This window comes from Pyrgilauda ruficollis, unplaced genomic scaffold, assembly GCF_017590135.1.
Source record: "Pyrgilauda ruficollis isolate IOZ18807 unplaced genomic scaffold, ASM1759013v1 scaffold75, whole genome shotgun sequence".
Taxonomy (NCBI): Eukaryota; Metazoa; Chordata; class Aves; order Passeriformes; family Passeridae; genus Pyrgilauda; species Pyrgilauda ruficollis.
Window position 1 is genome coordinate 939,847 of NW_024529377.1, and position 13,416 is coordinate 953,262.

At 45.2% G+C, this 13,416-nt stretch overlaps 2 protein-coding genes across 3 annotated transcripts in view; one reads left to right on the plus strand and one right to left on the minus strand.

The window, feature by feature from the left end:
• Positions 1–2,347: 2,347 nt before the first annotated feature.
• On the minus strand, positions 2,348–9,913 carry DNAJC25 (DnaJ heat shock protein family (Hsp40) member C25). The gene is made up of 4 exons (XM_041486321.1): positions 9,584–9,913; positions 8,410–8,562; positions 6,000–6,470; positions 2,348–3,051 (listed from the first exon to the last, which is right to left on the minus strand). Exons 1-4 carry the CDS (start codon positions 9,890–9,892, stop codon positions 2,929–2,931), a joined length of 1,056 nt encoding a protein of 351 aa, XP_041342255.1. The 5' UTR covers positions 9,893–9,913; the 3' UTR covers positions 2,348–2,928.
• A 2,731-nt stretch (positions 9,914–12,644) lies between these two features.
• ECPAS (Ecm29 proteasome adaptor and scaffold) overlaps positions 12,645–13,416 on the plus strand; it is a 57,439-nt gene continuing 56,667 nt past the window's right edge. The window contains exon 1 of one of the 2 annotated variants that reach the window (XM_041486281.1): positions 12,645–12,754. In XM_041486281.1, coding sequence (XP_041342215.1) covers positions 12,733–12,754 — 22 coding nt within the window. In that variant the 5' untranslated portion in view covers positions 12,645–12,732. Of the gene's footprint in view, positions 12,755–12,967; positions 13,106–13,416 lie in introns of those variants that run through there. The other variant, XM_041486280.1, reaches the window with a different exon arrangement.

The window sequence follows — 13,416 nt, forward strand, 5'->3', positions numbered from 1 at the left end:
CTAAATCTGCGATGGCTAAGTGTCATGTGCTTACAGTGGTGGAAGCAGGCACTGCACGTGCCCTGTGCCTCATGCCGCTGCCTGGAACATCATCCTATGCCTGGAAAAGCAAGTCCTGTGGCAAAATGGCATCCCAGAAAGATCTGAATCAGACAGTGGAACTTCCTTCCTAAACATTCTCATAGACATTTGGGCCAAAGAACATGGCATTGAGTGGATGTATCATTCCCTTCCGTGCACCAGACTCTGGAAAGAATGAATTATGTAATGGACTGTTAAAGACTACACTGAGAGCAATGGGTAGTGGGACATTCAAATGTTGGGATAAACATTTAGCAAAGGCCACCTGGTTAGATACCAGAGGATTTGCCAATCAGGCTGGCCCTGCCCAAAGATTGTTGAGGTGTAGAAGGGGATAAATTTCCTGTAGTGCATACTAAAAACATGCTGGGGAAAACGATCTGGGTTATTCCTGCCCCAGGCAAAGGCAAATCCATCTGTGGGATTGCTTTTGCTCAAGGACCCAGGTGCACTTGGTGGGTAATGTTGGAGGATGGGGAAGTCCTGTGTGTGCCTCAAGGCGATATGATTTTAGGTGAAAATAGCCAAGATTTTAGGTGAAAATAGCCAATGAGTTAAATTGTATGATGTTCATCACTACGCAACACTCTATTACCACTTCTGTGTGTAGAAGTGCTAATAATAGCTGCATGTGTATCACCTCACGGCATCAATCCTAATCACAACTGTTCTGGGGATCTGAGCCTGACATCCCTCTGATCACTGCACTCACGAAAATGAACTTTGATAAAACCAAGTGCAGCAGTACCGGGATCAGAACTGACTCAAATGTGCAGCATGCAAGACCTCATACCATCTTTTCTGCTTGAAAGACTTACCAAGGATAAAGGCCAAAGTAATGGATTAAATAAATTCAACAAACTTTTTTTTTTTAATTGTGTGGATGTTTTATGAACATTTAACAGACTGTTCTATTGTCTAAGAGAATGATGTTTGTGTATCTATCAAACAGATAAACAGGGAAGGCGATGGGATATTAGGGAGTGTGCAATTTGACATAACACAGATGATATGGAATAAGCAGTGGGTATTGTTCTGATTACAGCTAGGGTAATTTCTTCTCAGTAGCTGTTACAGTGCTATGTTTTGGATTCAGAATGAGGATGGTGTTGATAACACAGCGATATTTTGGTTTTTGCTAAGTTGTGTTTATCCAAACTCAAGGACTTTTTCCCTCCTTGTCTGCCAGTGAGAAGATACAAAAAAAAACCTCCAAACAAACTGGGAGGGAGCATAGCTGGGACAAATGACCTAAACTGACCAAACGGATATTCCACAGCAGAGAACATCATGCCTGGTATTAAATTGTGGGGTTACCCAGAAGGCCTGCGGATCTGGGTACAGGAAGGGGAGTGTGGCATTTGTCAGTGGCTGGTGAGCAATTGCATCATGCATCACTTGTTTGTTTTATTATTTCCCATTATTATTGTATTTTACTGCATTTTCAATTATTAAACTGTTCTTATCTCAACATACAAGTTTTACTTTGACTCTCGTCCCCATTCTACCGGTGTGGGGGGAAAAGAGAGGGGAGTTGAACAAGCAGCTATGAGGTGTTTCATCTCCAGCTGGGCATAAAACTACAATACATGTTTTTGAATATGTTATTTCACAAGTTTTTGAATATGTTATTTTAAACAGAAAACTGAAACAACATTTCAAAAATGTGCAAAAGGTCAGGAGTAGCAAGTTCAAAACCTGTGCTCCCAGAACCAATCTCCACAGAAGGCAGCTAACAAGGCATGTTTTCAGCAGTTTCCTTCTAAGGAACTCACTTTTACAAGCGTGATGACAGGAGAGAGACCATGCTCCCATCTTTCCTTCCCCAGTAAAATTACTGAAGAGGAATAAGGTAGCAGAACCCCTTTTACCAGCAAATTACAGAAACTCTGCCCTGGGTTGTTACAGAGCAAAGCACAGACTGCTGTTATGCATTATTTATTCTAAGTACTCAGAGGTCTGATCAGAAGAGATAAATGTAATGAATACTTAAGATTTAGAATTTAAAACTAATTAAGTCTGCATATATAAACTTTTATTTACATAAGGCATCAAAACTGCCCTTTTTAACAAAAGGGTCATTTTTCCCTTTAATCAATACTTTGGTGAAAGAAATGTCATATTTTATAAACTAATCATCACTAATAAACTGGTGTACTTGCTGAACAAGCAGGTATAATCCAATGTACAAGATGAAAAATATCCAAGCATACTGTTTCATTAATTACTCTTTAGAACAAAGAATTAAGGCTTGTTTGCATCACAATGATGATCAATCATGCATCATTTATTCCCACAAAGAATAAAATCCATTTCCAAGTGAAGCAGGAATAGCAGTAGTCTTGTATAATCCCCATATTGTTTACATGAAAAACAACCAATTTGGCATCTTAGAAATTAGATTGAAAAGTAGGGGGAAAGAGAGGAAAACAGAAAATGGCCTTTGCTTCAGAATCCTTTATAAGCATTTTCAGTTTCCACTTGCAGAAACCCTTCAGCTTAAAGAGGAAAAGTGGGACTTGTCAAGGTTTGAACTAAAAACATTTTCAGAAAGACTAGAGTTATGGTTTCATTGATGATGAATATTAAGTGTCTAGCAAAAATACATTGTTTGGAATAATGAATTCCACACTGATATCCCCAAGTAAATGGCATATATACATTAGGCTGAGCCTGTTTTAATAGGTCTGATTTAAAAAATGGTAAACCTGTATTATGCTTCTGCCTGATGTAATAGTTCCTGAGTTTTAGATCACTGCTAAGCCACAGCAGACAAAACTCTGAATGATGTAATGAGAAGTTTTGCAAATCACTTTCAGCAACAGCACACATTTTGTTCAGCAACCTTCAATCATCAATGAAAGTCAGTCTTCCAGGTCCTTCATTTTTCATCCACCGCCGGTATCTCTTCCATCGGGGATCCATGGCCATCTTCTTCTTTAACTCCTCCTCTTGTTCTCGTTTATACACCTGGTAAGACAAAGAGAAGTTTCTGATAAGGGTGAAGAAACAGCTTAACTGAGCCTCTAGTGGGGTCTGTCTAAGTGTTTATTCTTCAATCGTTTGCCAGCTTATTTTTCTTACAAAAGACTGGTTTGCAGCGCAGAAGCAGCGCCTGACCAACACAAAGTGTTGGAGCACCTGCAGCCCAAGAGCCTACTACTTACTGCCCAAGATGCTTTGTGTTCTGCTGAGAGCAGAACAACCTTACTGTAAGCTCCAAAACATTTTTTTTTTTGCTAGAGAAGTAGATGCTCAACTAATTCAACAAAATACACACTAAGCAACTGCTCATGTTCTGAAAAGCTAACCTCGCGAGTCCCTTTCAGCACACACGCTGTTCAGTGCAGCTGTTCAGCTCCTCATTTTAGCTGTTCTCCCTTTTCAAAGTCATCATCTAACAGAAAACCACTATGGAACTTTTTGTTCCCAAGTAAGGTTCTCAACAAAGCTGAGAATATCTCAAATATCTCTGCATCCAGTATTTACAGTACTACAAGATAAACTATTGTATTCTGTCAAGAAATATTCTGTCACCGCAATGGAATCTACAGTTATCAACAGAGTCAATAATCTTAAAAAAAAAAAAAACCACAAAAATGCAACAGTATCTGCATTTTTATTCTGGAAGGCAGTTTATGTAAATGCAGCCAGCATAAATCTCAAAACCATCCATGATTTTATCATCTCAGTGTCATGTGACTTAGTCTGACTCAAAGGCCAATTAAATTTAGAGTTCCACTATGCATGAACAAGATTTTAAAAATATATTACGGATGGCTACACGAATACACAAACTCAATGCTCAGTGATCATAAGGGTTTTAAGAATCATTGGGAAACAGTAAAAATACTGTGAAGCTCTATGATGTCCCTGTGTATTGAATTCCTGGTCTTTCCCACCCTAAAGCACTGGAAAACTGAACAATACTTAGATAAACGTCTCCAGTGATGAAGGAACAGACAAGCTTTTGGGGAGAAACACTACAGCATTATTTTTCAGCAAAGAAAATACATTACTACGTTTCAAGTAAGGATATAGCAGTGGTACACAAAAGCACAGCTAGCAGAACAGAACAGAATAGAGCATGATTATTCTTCATTTCCAATAATACTGGACTGAGCAGGAGTCCAGGTGGCTTCAAAAAATCCTCTTCTACCACCTTCTACAAGTACTGATGAACTCATGACCAGATGGCACAGCAGAGACTGAAAACTTCAATGCACACAAGTGACCAGGTAAAACTCATTAAAGCAATTACCTACAAAGACACCACTTCCTTTTCAGAAAGTCACAAAGCTGCAAAATAGCTTGGATAAATATTACTATACAGGTGCAGTTGACATGTATTTCTCAGGGAAAATGAATTGCTAGCCACCACAGGAGACAAGTGTGAGCTAAAAAGACTTCACTTGTGGCAAATACAGCTCTTTCACATTCAGTGACCAAAACATCCTTAGTTAAAAACTGCATGGATGAGAAACCAGGGCAGTTTTTCTCTACTACAGGATATCCATCCAACCTCTTTCTATATTAACAACTGCTTTAACCAGCAGCACTACTCAGTCATGGGACTCCCAGACTGTTTCTTCAAAAGCAGCCAGGGGTGGATTACTCTACAAACTTGAAGAGGAAAACGGTAAAATAGGTGTTAATGTAAGGAAAGGATTAGCTGCCAGGTATGTATATGTGCTCAGTTAGGATGGGTTTGCTAGGAAACATTCTCTTATCTTGGATGTCCTGCCATCATCCCATCTCTTTTCCCAGCATATGCAGAACAGCAGCACCAAATCCTTTTCCCCTTAAGCAGACTAAGTTCACATTCCCATGTTTTTCTTTAGACACCTCCCATCCAAATGGCCCACAGATGCACCTCTGTGGAATAACAGAAGGGTTTTGTCAACCTGCCATGCCCCAGCATCCCAAATAATTCTGGACTGCAAATTCCATGCTGTGGCCAATGTTCCTTCTCCGCTCTCACAGAATTTTTAAAAATCACATATCACATATGTGACTATCTAGCATTGACTATCCATGGCAAGAGTAGAAGTTGTGCCTAATGGTGGTTTTTATGCCATCCCTACTTGAATAGATATACAGCACTGCAACAGTCTACGACTCACCACAGGCCAAAGAACTATCAAAGGACAGATGGGAAAACCAAACCAAAACAATAACAAACAACCAATCAAAACAGTCTGAGCCCAGAATTAACAACTTAGAAGACTGATGAAATAGGAGTTTCAGACAACCTGGGTAATGCTTATTAACAATTATTACTGTTTGGAGAACAGACAATAGTCTTCAACCTACTGTAACAGCACACTGTTTTTATTGCCCTGGGACTGCTGGATAACCAACATTAGTTTTTCCACCAGGGCTACTGATCAATAACATAGACAAGAGAGATTTTCAGTTTCCCTGAAGCTGCTGGATAGACCTAAAAGACTAATTAGCAAAAAAAGGTAAAGGTATGTGAGAGTAACTGGAACCAGTGGATGAACAGATAATAAGGAAAACAGTGGTGTTTTTGCATGTAACAAGAAGCAACAGCACTTGCCGGAAGAAAAAGTTCAAGGAAAGGACACCTGTAATATTGAAACATTTGTCAATACAGCCATCACAGACCCTGTCAGACAAGCCTTTAGAAACCTGAAAGGACTTCCAGCAGGACTCAGATGCATGCAAATTAGCTCTAGGAAAAGTGATGTTTATGTATAAGCTAGGAAGTATATTGTAATGAATATGTATAATCATGATGGAATAAATACCCCACTGTAAAATTTCACGACACATATTTGATTAGAGGATATATGCTTGGGGTGTGTCCAGTGCTGTAATAAAGCATGCCTGCTTTCTAATACTTCAAGTTGTGTTAGAAAGCTTATTTCCTGGCCGATTTCAGTACTGCTACCCACCTCATAGTTTTCTCGTATCCACAGCTGCCGTTCAAGAAAGGTCTCTTTTTGATGATCTTCCAGGCTGTCAAACTGAGACTGAGACATTTTCATGTACCTTCGTATGATATACAACTTCTCTTCCACACCATACTCTTGCCCTTTAATAGTGAAACAATAAATCCACCAACAGTACCAAACTATGTATTTGCACCAGTAAAAAGGAGCAAGAAGGATCTGAAATAGGAGGATATCATATATTTTGGGCTTCTGATAACCACCCTTTATATCTATTTTATTTTTAATAATGTCTTTGATAATTTCTTCCTCCTCTTCACGAATTTCTTCTTTAGACCGCCTGTTCTTGCCTTTTTCTTTAGTCTTGTTGAGTAAACCTTGTTGCCTGGCAATCTCAGTAGCTTGTATACGGTATTTTGGCACAGATGCTAAGTAGTTGATAGCTTCATTGTAACTACTCCACCAGCTGAAGAACTGTAATTTAAAAACAGTAAAAGTAAAAACCATGTTTTAATACAGACACATTCCTATCTGGGGGGCTTGCCAGGAAAAGAAAAAAGTAATGCTGTCACACACTTTTAACCACAGTTACATTACAGTAAGGGTAAAAAGTGAAGTTAACAGTACTTCTGTGGTATCACAGAAGCTATCCCTCCAGGCTCAGTGAAGCACTTGGAAAATGGATGTATACAAGTGAATCTCACAGCAATTTATGATGACAAGGAAGGCCAAGCAGACACTGTTCTGAACAATTTTGTTCCTGGGTAGATGGCAATCTCCTGCAAGTTAATAACAGGCTGTGCCAGCCATTCTCAGAAGCTTCTCTTCTTATATTTATAAATATAGGAGATAGTAGAGATAGTATACGAATATTTAAGTATAAAATTGTTTTAAAACAGTTCACTGAACATCAACTAAGTATGTGACAATCTTATTAGTCTGGCAGTGTCCACTTTACAAGACTCAACATACCTCCACGATCTCCAGCTGCCCTCTAGATTTCAAGGGAATGGGGGGAAAAAAAAACCCAGACAACAAACCAGAAATTTACTGCCCAGATGAACACACAATTGTAGAACATCCTGTACTGGAAGAGACCCACAAGTATCATGAAGTCCAACTCCTAGCCCTGTACATCACAACCCTGAGAACGCTTCCTTCTGAAGACAGAAGAAGCACAGACTAGCTGAGAGCTGATGTTACTCCCATCTAGCGTCTTGTAAATGACCTGAGATCAGCCATGGAAAACATGGAAGAAACTAGACAGGAAAAGAGGGAAAAAGTTAACAGCTCACTTTCATTCTTGGGACATCCAATCATGTCTCACTGACACAACTTTTTTAACCATGACACATCTCACACCATTTACTAAGACCAAGCGCAGACATAAACCCACTATACAATCTTAGCAAAGGCCAAGGAGCAGAAACAACAGAAAGCAAGATGGGCAAACCAGTTTACACAGATGCTTACACTGAATTTAGAAGCATTTTGCAGTTGGGACTCCAGGAAAGTGAGTGTCTGCACTTACAGACAAAATAAGAAATAAGATGTGAAATGAACATGGCCACTACTAAATCTGAAGATAAATTAGTTATTTGGATGAATACGCCATTAGAATTTATTATGCCAAGTTCTCAAATTCTGATCAACATACTTTTTATTCTAACTTCCAATATCCCACTGAACATTGACCTACCTGCACCACAGCTTAAGCTGTATCTTCCTCTCTTAAACTTGAGTATTTTTAATGATGTTTTGAACCAGTGATTTAAAAGATTCTAAAGAGAAGTTATGCACTTTTGTCCTCTTGTCATCAACAGCACAAGCATTTTCACCTAAAACACAGGGGGTTTTCTTGGCCTTGGATCTACCACCTTCAGAGTAAACTCTGCTGAACTGGATTTGCTTCTCTCCAGATTTCATCAATGTGGTATTTAAAATACACCGCAATGCGAGATTCACACAAGTTTAGTAAACTCCTGATACTCAGTCCTATCATCTGAATTGAGTCTTGAATTCAGTTTGCTACTCTGTTGTTTTTTTTTTTTTAATTTATTTATGCATCTTGACAAAATGACAACGTTATTTGGGGCACTAGTCCTGCCTGAGCTACTCTGAGCCTGCCAGGAAGAACCAAGTAAATTCTTCAGAAAAGATGCACCTTGTCTCAACAAAATTAAAAGAAACTTAACCTCTACCTTTGTTCAAGGTACCAAGGGCAGTCAAAAATCTGCAAAATACCTCCTGACTTCAGCATTTTTATGGACACCACACAGATCTGAACCACAGCATAGAGAAACAGGGCTCCTCACTGACACTTTTTATTAAATGGCACATTATGAGAGCTGCCGCTAGTTCTTTTCTTGTTCAGAAACTCACAGAGCAGTATGATGTAAACATGAAATTTTACCTGAAACACAGAGATGGCACACACTGTAACTAGGATTACTATTGTGACATCTACTTTAGGTGCCAGTCTCCTGCGGTAGTAGTGGTAGTAATGCCTGTAATACTCTTCAGGATGATCCAGCATGTAGTCATAATCTTTACGTGTTTCTTCATCCTGCAGGATGACATGAAAAACTCATTCAGGTTTAAATTCCTGCTTTCACTTGCTCTACTGCACATGTGTTTTACGTCTCATTAAGGACCATGCTTCTGTAAAACTGGCAGCAGCCCAAGGGAGTATGAGACATAGAGGAAATTTGTCGTTTTCTCATATTCTCTATTAATTTCTCACACTTATCTGCCCATGCACATATATGTTTAGTCATAAAATGAATAGGCAGGCACTGTGCAAAGACATTTAAAACTAGAAAACACACAAGCACCTAAAATCCATAGAGTAAGTTGTTTAACTTCAGAATGGGAAGTCCAGCTGGACTGGAGTTAATAAGTACTGCTCAGGAAAAGATTTTCAGATGAAAAACCTATTAGGAAATTGCTTTACAAAACTTAAAGGAATTAGTTTACAGGGCTATGGAACCTGTCCAATGGAAGGCCCATTCAAAACCTCATTGTTCTCATGTCTTCTGAGTTTTTCATAATTTTCCTCCATGTAACTGCGGGATGGGAAATATAATTTTGCCAGGCTCAACTGAATTCCTTCCAAACTCGTCCCCCTTCACCCCCGCAAAAAAAAAAAAAAAAAAAAAAAAAAAAAAAAAAAAAAAAAAAAAAAAAATTCTTTTTTTTATTCCCTTTTCTAATCCCTTGTAGCCTTAAAACACTTACACGTCTCCTTCTTCCATTCCTGGATTCCATCTTTGCCAAGTCACACATGCTTTGCCCTGAGAAGCCTTCCCTTACAGATCCCATATGCTACTCGAGTCACTGCTACTTTTAAAGGTATACAGCCAAGATAAAGCCTAGTCAGATCGTTATAAATAAATAAATAAAACAGATAAATAAATAAATGTGAAAAGAACGTATTCTAGACACAGAAGGATCTTCAAGAGCACTCCATCCTCCTTCCCGCACTCTCGGGCTGGCTACGGAAGGAGGATTTTTCGGGGTGTTTCTCCTCCCCTCCCTGACTGCTTACCGGAGCGGCTCCGGCCGCGGCGGCGGTCCCGCTCTCTCACCTTGAGGGTCTCGTAGGCGGCGGCGATGAGCAGGAACTTCTCGTGCGCCGCCTGCGCCCCGCTGCCCTCGCCGCCCGCGGGCTCCCCGCGGTAGCGGTCGGGGTGGTACTGCCGGGCGAGCTGCCGGTAGGCGCGGGCGATCTCCGCCTTGCTGGCCTGCCGGCTGACGCCCAGCACCTCGTAGCAGACTCGGCGGCCGCAGTAGAGGCGGTCGGTGAGGCTCCGTGCCGGCCGCGGCAGCAGCGCCGCGCACAGGTACAGGCACAGCGCCCACCGCCCGCCCGGACACCACCGCGCCGCCGCCGCCATTTCTGCGCCGCCGCCGGGGCCGGGCCGNGGGGCGCGACAGGGGGCGGGGGGACGGAGCGCGGCCTGCTCGGGGCGCCGGGCGCCGGGACCGGCCTTTGGTCCCCGGTTTGTCACGGGCTGCAGCCGGCCCGTTCTTGCAGGCGGCGGTGTGCCCTTGCGTTGCACCCACGCCAGCGGAATCCTGGGATGCACTGGGAAGAGCATTGCCAGCAGGTCGATAGGTGATCCTGCCCCCTGTACTCAGCCCTGGTGAGGCCGTGTCTGATCTGCTGTGTTCAGCTCTGAGCTCCACAGCTCAAGAAAAACACTGAGATACTGGAAGGGGTCCAGAGGAGGCCACAAAGGTGATTTGAGGTCTCAAGCATCTCCCTCATGAGGAGAGACTGCAGGAGCTGGGCCTGTTCAGTCCAGAGCAGAGAAGACTGAGAGGGGATTTCATTAATGCATGTAAATATCTCAAAGGCAGATGCCAAGAGGATGGTGCCAGACTTTTCAGTGGTTTTCAGTGATAGTACGAGGAGCAAAGGCCATAAGCACAAGAAGTTTCACCTCAACAAGAGGAAGAACGTTACACTGAGAGTGGGACCGACTGCTCAGGGAAGTCACAGTCTTCCTGTCTGAAGGTATTCAAAATCCACCTGAACATGTTCCTGTGCCATGTGCTTTAGGTGGCCCTTGCCTTGGCAGGGGAGTTGGAGTAGGTGATCTCCAGAGGTCCCTTCCAGCCCCAGTGATTCTTCCAGGGAAGAAACCTTTGAAGTACTTCCTGAGCCTGTGCCTGGTTTAGGCTTGCTCCTGGCAGAGCTCAGGGTCTGACCACCTGTCATGTAGGGTCAAACACAATTTAACTGGCTCCACGTTGGTAACTGCCTGGTGCACCGCCTCCATGGCACGGAATCATGTAGAACGCTCCTCCTGCTGCTGCCCAAAGAGACAACTGATAGGTGACCTCATCTATGTCTAGAAGTATCCTAAGGGAGGGTGACAAGGTTCCACCTGAACACGAGGAAGAATTTCTTTACTGTGCAAATGACTGCATGCTGGAACAGATTGCCGCAAGGGGTTGTGGAGTCTCCCTCACCTTAGAGATTCAAGAACTGTCCAAATGAAATCCTGTGCCATGTCCTCTAGGGTGGCTGTGCTTGAGCAGGGAGGTTAAACCAGATATCCTTCCAGCCTGACCCATTCTGTGATTCTGAGTGATTCTGTATGCACAGCTCCCTGAAATGGTGGCTTTGATAGCAGGTCTGCCACCTGTGATGTCCTGTACACAAAGATTTCTCCTGGAAAGGAGGATTACATCTCTACTCTGGTATAACCAGCAGGAACACCACCTCAGTGTTTGACCTTTAGGAAAGCAGATATGGGCTTGATGCTGCAAATATTCACCACAAAATGCTCAGCTCATCAGAGAGTATGTGCTGTTCTTAAAGCTAGAAATGAGTGTGCCTCCCATGTGGCTGGTCTCCTCCTCTGTCTCCTTTCTGCAATAATAAATGCTTGTAATTTCCATCAGTTGTGGATGGGTCCCACATCTGCTTCCTAAAAAAAAAAAAAAAAAAAAAGGGGGGCCACCTCTTTGCAGCTCATTACTCATTAGGGCCCAGCCTCTCAACACTGGACGCTGTGAGTGAACTCCTCAGACCATGACCTTAAAAATTGTGGTGGGTTGACCTGGGCTGGGTGGCTAGTGCCCACCAAACTGCTCTATCACTTGTCCTTCTCAGCTGGATGGGAGAGAGAGAGTAAGATGGAAAACGACTTGTTGGTTGAGATCAGGCAGTTTACTAAAGCAAAAGCGAAAATTTATGCACACACAAGCAAAGAGGAAGAAAGTAACTGTATTGTTTAGTTCCCATCCACAAGCCACGTCTGGCCATTTCCTGGGTAGTGGGACTTCAGGATTGTAGAGATTGCTTTGGAATCAAACACTATAAAAAATTAATGCTCCCTGTTCCTCCTTTCTCCCTCAGCTTTTATATCTGAGCTGACATCATATGCCACAGGATATGGCTTTGGTCAGTTTGGGTCAGCTGGCCTGGTTGTGTCCTCTCCCAGGATCTTGCCCACCCCCAGCCCCCTGGATGGAGGGAGGAATGTTGGAGAGGCAGCGCTGATGCTGTGCCAGTGCTGCTCAGCAATAGCCAGAACACCGGTGTGTTATCAGCACCTTTCCAATTATCAGGGCAAAGTGCAGCAAGGTGAGGGTTGCCGTGGGGGAAATGAACTCCAGCTCAGCCAGAAACATTGCACAGATGTGGCAAAAATGGTGCACAGAAGCTTTTGTCACCTTTTTTTTCCTGACTCGAGAAACAAGCTAGTCCTCTGACACCTGTCGCTTGAGCTCATGTCTGCCTTGGGACTGGCCCTGGAGCTTTCGGGAGACGTCAGCAGCTGCCCCCGTGCCGCCTGCAGGAAGCAGTACGGGAGGTGGGGAGCGGGCGCCACGCCGTCTGCTTCCAGAGGTGCCCCCGCGACGCCTCGGCTGGGGCATGTTGCCAAGATGCTCCTTACAGAGATCACACATGGCATGGCAGAGTTTGGGGGAAAGATGCGGTGCGGTGGTGTCTCTGAGTAACCCCAGAACGGCAGGGCAGGAGTTCTACGGAGTAGCTTTATTCCTCCGGGAAGCGGCTTTGGAAGAGGGGCTCGGCAGCGCCGGCGGTGGCGGGGGGGGCGTGGCTGTCGAGCTCGGTGGGCGGGGCCTTTCCCGGTTGTGGGCGGGGCTTTCCGCCCTCCTCCTGCTAGCGTCCCCACGGCCGCGCGGGGGCGCCCTAGGCCGTTCCCGTCCCGTCCCATCCCTGCGCCGCCGTGCCGAGCGCGGAGCCGGCGCGGCCGCCATGGAGGTCAGCGCGGACTCCGGTCAGTGCTGCCCCCGTAAACCTCCTCCTCAGGGCCCGCCGGGCGGGGCGGCGGCGGCGGGGCCGGGCCGTGTACGCGACGGGGGCGGGCGGTGGGGACGGCAGCTCTCTCTAAATATAAACTGGTGGTGACAGAAGAGCGGGAGCTTGCCAGTGTCGAGGGAAGCCGCCGGGAGCAGGAGGAGGAGGGGGTGGAAGAGGTGGAGAGGGAGGAGGGGGAGGAGGAGGAGAACAGACGCGGCCGCCGGCCCGGTGCCGGTGGCGGAGAGAGGTGGGAGGCGCGGGGCGTCTCTCGCCGCCTCCCCTCCCTCCTCAGCCGGCAACATGGCCGCGGCCGCCCAGGACGAGCTCAGTAAGTGCTCGCGGCGCAGGGACTCGCAGCGGGGGCTGGCGGGCGGCGAGCGGGCGGGCGACCCGGGGTTTCCCCGCAGCGGGTCTCCTCTGCGGTGGGACTCGGTCCCCGGCCCGGCCGGACGGTGACGGCAGCGGGGCCGGACCGGCCGCGGGTGGCCATCTCGGGAAGCGGAAACCGGGAGCAGCGGCACCTCCCGCATCCCCGGCCCCTCCGCGGACACGCCGGCGGCGTGACCTTGCGGGGAGGTGGCGGGGGCTCCTGGCCGGGACGGAGCCTGGGGTTGCCGGGACCTCCGACTCCGGGGAGCG

Excerpts from the sequence above, each read along its gene's own strand:
- DNAJC25 (XM_041486321.1), bottom strand. The coding sequence starts at position 9,892 with ATGGCGGCGGCGGCGCGGTGGTGTCCGGGCGGGCGGTGGGCGCTGTGC. Across the intron at positions 6,471-8,409 it reads GTGCCATCTCTGTGTTTCAG|TTCTTCAGCTGGTGGAGTAG; the intron begins GTAAAATTTCAT and ends TTTAAATTACAG. Across the intron at positions 3,052-5,999 it reads GGATACGAGAAAACTATGAG|GTGTATAAACGAGAACAAGA; the intron begins GTGGGTAGCAGT and ends TTGTCTTACCAG.